The 10,919-nt window shown below is 41.8% G+C and overlaps 1 protein-coding gene across 1 annotated transcript in view; it reads right to left on the bottom strand.

The window, feature by feature from the left end:
• LOC133857820 (ferrochelatase-2, chloroplastic) overlaps positions 1-10,551 on the bottom strand; it is a 35,213-nt gene extending 24,662 nt beyond the window's left edge. The window contains exons 1-4 of the mRNA XM_062293170.1: positions 10,282-10,551; positions 9,304-9,631; positions 8,202-8,345; positions 2,702-2,803 (exon numbers count right to left, since the gene is read on the bottom strand). Coding sequence (XP_062149154.1) covers positions 2,702-2,803; positions 8,202-8,345; positions 9,304-9,631; positions 10,282-10,304 — 597 coding nt within the window. The 5' untranslated portion in view covers positions 10,305-10,551. The remainder of the gene's footprint in view (positions 1-2,701; positions 2,804-8,201; positions 8,346-9,303; positions 9,632-10,281) is intronic.
• Positions 10,552-10,919: the final 368 nt, after the last annotated feature.

Raw genomic sequence — 10,919 nt, forward strand, 5'->3', positions numbered from 1 at the left:
ACCAATTGAAATTTGTCCAATTGAGTTTAAAAATTACGGATTCGGCCTAAAATTACTTCACTGAGAGGGGGTGGGGACAAATACAAAGCCAAAATCCACTACGCAATAAAGACTGAATTTTTCATGTGCCAAGGACGTCATTGGACAAAGTTCCTAAATTTCCAAAAGTTTCTTTTACAAGATTACATGCAAAAATCTATCTATTACCACACATCCAGTATGGAAAATGTATGTTGCAATTGAAAAAATGTGCATCTTCAGAAGAAGAACAACTATTCAACATTATCCCCTAAAACAAGTTTAGAAAGAAAATAGAATTTCATTACAAGTTTGATGTTGTTAGAACCCTAGTAGTAGCTGCATCAAAAATCCCCTCTCCTCCTCTCTCTCACTCCCTCTCTCCCTCCTTCCGCTAGCGGTGGCACGTGTAGGCACGTCCCGCTAGCTTTCAGCCTCAAATCGCCATCATCTCTCTTCCTCTCTTTTTTCTCGTATAGCTGGGATTGATTCTTTCCCCCTGGCTTGAGCATGCAGAGTTCTTGGTTCTCCCTCCGTGATGTGGTTTTTCAGAGCTTGACGCTTGAGGCCAGTCATGGAGCGCAGATTTGTCGTGGAAGCTAAAAATTTCTTTTTTTTTGGGGCGAAGTTTGGAATATCAAAGCTTCATTTGGAGGACAAAAGAAAGTCTTTCTCAGGGGTGATGGTTCTAGGCTCATTGTGTTCTGTTTGGTTAGTGGCCACAATGAAGAAAGCGCTGAAGTCGCCAAGGGTTGAGGACTTTGTTAAGTCTTTTCAAGAGGATTCAAAGGTGCTAATTGTTCGGAGAGGTGGAAATCAGGCCGATAGGTTTTTGGAGGTGGCCTCTTTCACAGTTGGTGGCCGGAAAGGGTTTATTTGGCTACCTGAGGACCAAGAAGGGTAGGGTTGGAGGCAAGTTGGGGGTGAGCTTAGCAAGATGGTGGCGTTTCTAGAATCATCGTCTGGGTCGATGGTGGTTGCAGAGGGTTCTTCGGAGGGGAAGGATTTGCAGAATTCCTCCGGTGGGGATTCTTTTAGGGTTAGCCCCAAGAAGGGTGGGGTGATTTCGTCTTACGCGGAGGTGGTGCGTGGGGCAATAGGTTCTCCTGTTAAGATCTCGAGTACGCCGGTGCTGAAGGCGGAGATGCACGAGTTGGATCTGCTGCTGGTGTCGCTGTTTAGAGATGAAGAGGATATGAGAGTGGCAGTGAAACATTTTGACTTGGAGGAGAAGTTACCGGAGTTAATGGAGAAGTTACCGGAGTTAATGGAGAAGAAACAGTAGGTCTGAAATCACGGCGGCGGCAAGGTTAGGAAGATGAAGCTAAAGTATCCTAGATTTTGTAAGAAGCTTCTCGGGCTCCTCAGGTCAAACTTGGACAGGGTTTCAGCAACCATGGCCAAATTCTTTGGGTTGGGCTTCACTCTCTCTAGGCGTCAGGAGTGCTCGGGTTGGTTTAAGCCCATTCTAAACAAAGCTAGAGGGGTTGTAGCTACGGGGTGTGAGCTCACTTTTGTAGTTTCGGAGTCCGGTTTGGGTCCAGGTACGGGTTCAAATTCGGGTACGGTTTCGAATCTGGGTACTAGTCCAGATGCGGTTTCGGACCTGGGTTCGGGTCCGAGCACCGATTCTCTTCTTATTCATTTTTCAATTATTTATGTGGCTTCCTCAGCAATTGTTCAAGAGGAGATTCTTGCTAATCAGACAGTGATAACCCCCAGATGTGGATTTGGGGCGTGGGCCGGCAATGTCTAAGCCTCTGAATTTCTACTTCCACAAGTCCAAGGCTATGAGAGGTCCAACGGTGATTGTCAATGCCGCCACTGAAGAGTGGTTGTCAGATACTCTTGGCCTTATGGGTATGGCCCCTCCTACAGCTTAGGAGGCTCTGGCGTTAGAAAACATTGATGCTAGTTGGTGGATGAGGAAGGAAGCAGGGCTGGTTCTGGGTGTTGGTTCTGCTAGTTCAGAGTTTTCTCTTTCTCAATCTTCGCCTGAAGTGGGTTTGCCGGAAGGTAAGGTTCCTCCAATATTATCCTTGGAAGATTCCGCACCTAAGACTCAAATTCAGTATAAGCGCAAATGCAAGAACATGGGGAAGCCGAAGTTGGTTGTGGGTCAAGGCGAGCACGATGATGTGGGCTTTCTCAAGCGAGGGTTTCTCAAGTCAAGCTCATCCTCTTGTTTTCTGGCAGATCGCAGTGATGTTCCTTCGGTGCTAGATGGAAGTTTCAGGGAAAGATTGGTTGAGTCTGCGGGTGGTGTCCAGCCTTTTTCTCCTTTGGAGTGATCTCTGTTATGTTCCACGGTGGGGTTCGGGTCCAAGGGGCAAGAGGATAAGACGGTGGCTTTCTTCTCTGCCCTTGATGAGGAGCATATTTGAGAGGATAAGCTTATGGGTTGAGAGCTTTAGGGGCTTAGGTGTTTGGTTTGTTTTGTGGGATGTTGTTTGGGGCGGGTCGGTGTTGAGGTGTTTGTTTATCGTATACTTCATGTGTACTAGGGGCGCCTTACGCTGTTATTTATAAAATTTGCATTTACTTATAAAAAAAAAAAAAAGAATTTCATTACATAACAAAAAAACAAGTAGTAAAGATAATAGGAAAATAAAATCCACCAATGGTAGCATCTTACACCATCAAGTAATACGTCGGAAAAACAATATTAGAGCCCACCAGATACCTGTTCAATAGCTTCTTCAGTGAATGGATGCCAGTAACGCATACCAACATAGACCTTAGCTGGGACATTCTTTGCCCAAAGGAACTTCCTCAGCTCTTCAGCCTGAATATATAAGAGAGCCAAGGAATAGACAACGGTAAGATCAAAATTTGAGAGAGAGGATAAACAAAATTGTACGAATGTGTGCCTATAGCATTAAAAGCCTTCCAACCATCAGCCAACATATTTGTACTTTTTGAGAGATGTAAGTAATGGATATGAAAAGTTAAAGTGTACTAATAGATGATGTAAAGAAATAAATAATCAAGCCGTAAACAAAATGATCTCATGACTTTCCACATGTCCATCATTAGCATCATCTTGGTAGGATACTTCTTTCAACATTTACATTTTCAAATTTGAAGTTTTACTATTAGTATATGGTATTAACTTCCTATGAACTTTTGCAAGTTCAACAGATTCAATAAATTGGTGTGTTTTTGTTCAATGGTGTCCAAAGAAGTGAAGATATATCAAGTTTTAACACAAAACAATTTCAAAGTTGAAGGCCAAAGGTCCTACGAGAATATTGCCATATTGAATGAATCACATAAATTCATCCTGCATTAATCCCATTTCATATTAAAAATTCTATGAATTTTTTCTGCAAGCATAATGGATTGCAGAGCTCCTTCTCCACAATTAGCAATGCTCCTTTGAAACCTTCAATTCCGAAGTCACAAAAAGAAAATCTTTTGGAAAGATTTTCCCCTCTTACACACCAGTGTAGGCTCAGGAAAGAAACACAACAATATCTGTAGGATGCATAAGTTGTTGATGTATTGATGTGTCATTTTATAGTTATGCTATTATTATAATATTGGAAGGCAGTTATGTACTTGTACTACGTGTGGATATTATAAATAATACATGAGCAGGAGGAGAACCCTATTTCTTTTTATTATTCTCTTTCCAGATAAGCCGTCTTCTCTTTTCTCTTCTCCTCTTTTTCATATTATGCTCTTTCAATTGGGTATTAGAGCAAATTGAATCCTAGTAAACAATTTAGAAAAAAAAACAAAAACATGTAACACTGTTTCATACGGTCGTTGATGTTAGACGTACGGACGCTAACGTCAACGTAAAGAAAATAATCATATTTTTTATATCAGTGCACATGTAGTGAGTAAAATGTTATGGTTAGAGATACTGTTTAAAGAACTTGGGTATGATTCTTAAGATTCTATGAGACAATATTGTAACAATTCACAATCCAATCCAACATGACCAAACCAAACATGTTGAGATTGACAGACATGTTACTAAAGAAAAACCACGTGTGGGTCTAGTTCATAATGCAAATTTTCTGACAAAATGAATGTCAAGTAGTGTCTTTTGCTGTCTTTTCTCCTCTTTCCTACTTTTCTCTCTTTTTCTTATTACACTATTTCAACTTTAATTACTGAACTTCTAATCGAAGTGACCTTCCCACCTTCAGTAACAAGATGCAACTCCCATCATTGCAGATTTCTTGTAACAACATTACAACAAGAAGCCTAATAAACAGTACTTCTATAAAGTATGACCCAGATCTGACACAAAATCATTGGTATAAACGTCACCCACTCCAAACAGCCCACTTATTGTAAGCCATATATATGGCATGAAATATGAGGGAAAGAATCCCAACTTAGAAACCTTCAAGCAAGCATCCTGACTTATCTTCAGACACACCTATCTAGGGTCTTGCTGATGACATAAAATAAGCAAAAGAGATAAAATGTTCATATTCAACATATTTGTGGTGCATTCGTTTTATCTCGACATTACATAACCAGAGTACTATGCTAGAAGCCTGTAAGAGAGGATTTCGTCAACACAGGTGAACCCTTTTGAGACCCATTTTCATCCTTTACCCCCATACTCATGCATAAAAGCTCTTTCATAACTGCTAAGTCTACTATTGTGACTAATACTTAAGTTGCACTAGAGATCACAATGCATCGAACTACTAATCTCTGTGGATGATGTTTTGAGGTATCTATTAGCAGTATCAAAGTGGGCGGGGGCAGAAATTTTTTTTCTACAACTTAAAAGAGAAGAATCAAGAAAAAACAACCTAGGATATTAAGTTTTTTTGATAAGTAATAAACTCGTCCTATTAAAAGCGTAAGGCGCCCTTAGGTGCACCGGAAGTATACAAAAGGAAGCACCTAACTGGAAAGCAAAAAACGAAACAGCCCACAAAAAGAAAGAAACCCAACAAACCCTCAATAACCAAAAACTCTCAAACTCGAAACCCACAAAGAGCACTCAAAGCTACAAGAGCGAAACCCAAACAAACCCACAATAACCAAAGCCCTTAAACCCAAATCCCACAAGGAACACTCAACGCTCCAGCTATGCCTAGAGGACACACTTGCATCACAGTAGTCAATGGAGCTTTTCAGATTCAACACCTCTCTCTTCCCTTTGATCTTCAAACGCACACCCTTTTTAACCCGATGGAGCTCCTCTTCAATGGCATCTCCAACCCCATCCGACACCCAATCCAAGGACATGTCGGGATGACAAACACCCAAGGGGTAAAAAACCATCTACCTAGATGAGCCAAAACCAGCCGGCCACTACTGAAATTGAGTCAAGCCATCCAACCAGAAATTTGCCCCCTTTTCAGCAATAGGAGCAGCGTAACCATTCCAAAGGGAAGGAGCAAAACCATCAGATACCCCTTAGATTCCAAATCCGAACACCCAGAGGCAAAGGAAGGGGACCCAGAAAGCGCCAAACTAGGATTTTAAGTGATCAGACCAACAAAGATATATATATCATTTTGGCAGGAAGCAAGATTGATGTACATATATTTTAAGCAACATCTTAAACATTGTTCTTTTGCTTTTCTAATTTGATTGATTAGCAAATTCTCTATACACTTTTATGTACATACAAGAATTTTTTTTGATAAGTAAGAAGAATTTTATTAAAGAAAGCGTAAGGCGTCCCTAAATACACAGGGAAAACCAAAGCTAACCCAAAAAAACCCACAACACCAAGGCCCCAGAACACAAATGAACCAAAATAAGCTACAAAAGAACCTAACTAAGAACAATACTACCCACTACCCGTCAAGGCACAACAAACCTACAACATGTGTGCCTTGCCTTTCCTACGCCTAGAGGGGTAGTTCGCGTCACCATAGTTGATGGAACTATGCAAATTTAGAAGCTCCCTTTTCCCTTTAGACTTCTGGCGCGCAAAAAACCGGAACTCCTCTTCCATGGCATCCCGAATAGCCAAAGCCTCCTCCCCAAAATCCCCATCCATCGCCCAATCTAAGGGCAAACCATCCCAATAATCATCTTCATCCTCCTCCCACACCACAATCTCCCCATTATGATCAAAACCAACTGGCCAATTCCGAGATTGGGAAACACCATTAAAGCAACCACTCGAAGGGGACGAAGGACCTACCACCCCGCCATTGTTGACCTCCTGAAGCGCCACGGGAGGGACTGAAATCGGGGGAAGGTTGAGAAACCCCTTCCTAAAAAGGCCCTGATGCACTAGCGTCACTGACTTCTTCATTGCAGGAGGCTTTGCCGCCTTCTCAACTGGCGGCTCTACACCTGTAACCCTCTTATCAACGTAGCCAATTGACATCTTCACGGCTTCCAAAGAATCAGAAAGTAGCCCATCATTCCACTTCACAGAATGCCCTTCCCTCAATCTTTTCGCCCTCCTGTAGTAACACTGAAAAGGCTTAGAAACCACCACAGGGAGGGGAGAACGCAGCTTCTCTCCTAAATTAGCTGCTCCGGCGAGAGACGGAGGGGCAACAAGGGGTTTAGGAATCAGAAGCTTCCCCAAAGGAGTGAACTTAAAAGAGACAGAAGCAGAATCTGCCGGAAAACCCAGATCCGGTGCCGGGGAAGGGGGGAAACCGAACAGATTAGAGGCTGGAGTCCGGCTAGAAACCGCCGGAAACACCTGGGACCTGCTTGACTCACCCCCGGAAGAAACCTCCGTACCTGAAACTATCCCTGTATCTGCCGCCGACGAGGGCTCCGGCCTAGAGGAAACCCCAACAAAAGCCGATGAAGCTGGACTCGCGCCCTCTTAGCTCCCAACGCTGTAACCTCCAAACCCCCAGGAGGAAGCCGATTCAGAACCAACCTAGAGGACACCTCCGTTGACGTCTCCGGCGAGGATGGCGGCGGACAGGAAACTATAGGTTTCCGCTTGTGTCGGGCCACGAGAAAACCTAAAAGTTTTCGAAACAGCCCCAACCCGGCAAACCGGGTCAGAACTCTCCTCACAGCCCGGCCCAAAGCCAAATAAAAACCGGGACCCAACTTACGCCACGTCCACAATCTCGAATTTTCAAAATTCAAACGAGAGTACTTACCCTGCGGACGTACAAACTGGTCTTTGTCCAACAGACCAAGCGGGTAAGCCTCCAAAGAAGAGCAATCCACCGCCGATCTCGAAACAGCCTCTGCATGCCGCACCGCCGGAATAAGATCAAGCTCGCATGGTGTCGCCAACGAAGCCCTGAACCAGTACCGACCATCACCCACTATGGGCATCGTCTTCGCAACAGTAGTCGAATCCAACCTCAAAACCTCCGCAAAAGAACGCCCCGTCCACTTTGGAGCCAAGCCCAGAGTCGGCCGAACGTCCTCCACCGCCTTCTTCTCCGAAGAAGAAGAGGAGCCGAGCCCGCCACCCACCGAGACTGAGAAAAAGTCTACAACCTTTCTCAGCTCGTCGGAGAATTTAAGCCATCCCCACCCTCCACGGCCCTCGGGGATAATAATGGACCCTTTCCGACCACCCAACCCGAATGTTGCCGCCTCTAAATATCACCCAACTTTATTCCCACCTCTTCGAGCAATTAGAACCTTCGAACCTTCTCTAAACGACTTAACAAAATCTTCCTCTGCCGGGAGACCCAACAACAAATCCAACGTCGACGCAAGCCACTCGGAGCTCTGAGCATTCAAAAAGACCAAACCCAGGAAATTTTTCCTCTTCTCCTCCACCCTCAACATCGACGCCCCACCCAAAACCGAAAAGGTGAAAGACTTCGACTCCACTAAGAAAATCTTATCCATCTACGACACCCCCAGGACTATGACAACCAACCCAAATAGCTACATCGCCGAACAAAGAACCACCCAACGAAACAGATGACCGAACTACAAAGTTGGAGGACCAGGCAGGAGGCTAAGAGAGATAGAGAAAGTGAGAGGACGGAACAGAAAACGAACCCCTAGCTGGACGCGCTCTCACGCGCCGTCACTAGGTCAGAGAGGAGAGAAGAAAGCCAGTTTGGATTTGGAATGGAACTAATGGAGTACAACTTAACCGAATACCTACTGCTTTTTAGAAAGGCAATTACATACAAGAATTAACTAAGCTTGTGTATAAAATAAATAGATGAATACGATCTATAAATCAAAAGGATGATAAATATTTGCTACTAAGAAAACCAGGTGAATGTTAGCAGAAGAAAACATGCCTGTGCATCAGTTATCTGTCGAAGAGGAGAACCACCACCAATTGAGGCATAGCCTTCTTTGCTCTTGGGAGCCCTGAGAACAGATATGAATTGTGCCAAGGGCTTTTGAAGAAAACGAAACAACCTTGGTAATCGTATAATATCCTGTCCAATAATATGAAGTCAAATAAGTACAGCAACATCAAAGGGCAAAACAAATGTCCCACCTCAAGGGTTTGTGAACAAACATGACAAATCCCCACCCCCCCAATAAATGGCTATTACCAATAAATGAATGGAAGGACATAATTAGAAAGATGAGGAACCGCAAGGAATTGATTAGGAAAATTGTAAACCTAAGAGGTCTCAATAGAACACCATCAAAGCATGGAGTTGTTGGGGCATTTTCCCAAAACTAGATTCTTTACCAGCATAAATGAAAACAAAGAAACTCCATAAATAATCTAGCAACAATTCAAAGTGTATATTATAGTCTCAGATTGATCTAATTTCCCTCAAGTAAAACTTTTATCCTGTTACGTCAGTCTTTCAAAAGAAGTTGTATATTCTACAAGACATGATATGTCATAGTAAAACTCAGTTGCTCCTTAAGGTTTATATACAAAAGTGAAGGAAAAAAAAAAAAAGAACAATACAGATAGCAAGACACATTCCCACAACAATAACCGAGTCTATGTAGCATAACCAAGATGTATTACTGCCCACCATTTGATAGCTATCTTTAATCCTAAATATAAAAATATCCAGTACCAAATACACAAGGTTACACACTTATAGTAACTGTGTTGTTAATTGATTGCAAGATATATATATATATAAGGAACAATAGATTTCATTTAAAATTTTGGGAAAAGAAAGTATTATTCCACATGCACATATCTTTCAATATAATTTGTGAATGACAAAAATAAGAGATGAGAGAAACTAGTAACAAGATTAGGCCATCTAACAAAATAATCCAAATTAAATACAATGGTCAATAAATAACTTGACAATGAAAATTGCATTTGTGTTGAAAAAAAAAAAAAATTGTTGCAAACTTACAGGAGAAAATGATAAAGAACTATTTGATACATATTAAACACAAAAGTGAGCTCATTACCGGGTCAGCGAAAAGGTTAAACAAGAAAGGCTGCACATCTTCAAGAGTCTCTGGACCTCCAAGGTTCAGCAACAAGACTCCAATCTTATCATCACCAACAATAGAAGTATCAGAGACAACTTGAGCTTTTGACGTCACTAGTGCTCCCAATGGCACCAAATACTTCTTTAGAGATTTCTTAGAAAATAAAGTTTGTGTTTCGGACCATCCCGAAGACAATCTTGGAACTACGTAAATTTTTGAAAGATAAGAATTATCACAAGCCTCCATATGGACCCCAGAGCAATGATATATCCTTTGGGAGGTACATATTGCCTGCGGCGACAGCCTAGGAAAGCAAAGAAAATCAATATATAATATTTGATTTACTATATCAATTCTCACATATGATACTAAAACATTTGTCTATTAATTGGCGGCGCAATTATAACTGAATTCATGTACAGCAATGCAGCTGAGTAAAACCATAATAATATTCCTAACGAATGTAATGTCACATATTTTAGTTAGTACTGACAATGAGCACAAATTAGAAACCCATAAAAAGAAACATCCAGAAACATGCATAATTGTTTGTAGAGGAAATGAAAACAAAGGAAAGATGTTAGAGCCCAACAGTGACATAAATTTAATACTTCAAAAAAATGAAAGTGATTAGTGCAAAATTATTTCCATTATAAAGTGAAACCCAAAGAAGTCATTAAAGTTCTATAGCATTTGAAACATGGTACTTCTTTCCATTAAGGCACAATAAAACTTCAATTAACGGCCCATTTTCCTTAAAAGTTTTAGTAACTTCTCATAATATGGCAAAATCATTCATATCAATTTCTACATTCAGTTATTACATACTTAGTTGTGTAAGTTTATTGAATCCCAACTTATAACACCACTTAATGTCAACCCCATATCAATCCCTATGTAAACCGAATAGGGTAAAATCATGAGTCCCAAGATTGGTTCATAAAAAGGGCTTACCAAACACTGTTTAACAAAGACATCTCCAGCAAGTTAACCCTTACAAGATGAAGCAAACAAGGCCATCTTTATATTTAAGAATTCCCCCCCTGGATGGGGTCTTGAACTCTAAGCTTTGGATATTTAGATCATCTGAAAACCGGCAATCCTTAACGATGAGAGTACCCACTAAACATGGGCAAATATGTCACGGGCAACTCTGAAAGGCAAGCAGAAACTTCAAGTGTTGCAGAAGAAGGGAAAAGAAGGAACTTTGAAATGGAAGTCTAGAAGCGAAGCAGCGAGATGCAAGAAGATAAGGTGATGTGGACAGATGTGGACACGCGGCAGCAGGAGAGTTAAGTAGAACGAGTGTTGCGGAACAGCTGGGAAGCTCTGGGTCAGGGTGTTATCAAAACGGTGCGTGGAATGGTTTGTGCGCTGTGCGTTTTGTGCAAGCGTGTGTGTGTCGTTTAAGCAGAAATGCAATAGTAGTGTTTTATGCTTAGGAGGTATGCGTTTTGTGAAGACTGATGTATGGCTAGTATACAAGGCCCCAGCCGAATAAAGGTAGCTTTTGAATTGTATTGAATGTGAATTCTGGAGGCCAGGGAAGGCATCCTCGAAATTGCCATTCACTGTAATTTTCGTTCATCAAT

This window comes from Alnus glutinosa, chromosome 14 (genome assembly GCF_958979055.1).
Source record: "Alnus glutinosa chromosome 14, dhAlnGlut1.1, whole genome shotgun sequence".
NCBI lineage: Eukaryota > Viridiplantae > Streptophyta > Magnoliopsida > Fagales > Betulaceae > Alnus > Alnus glutinosa.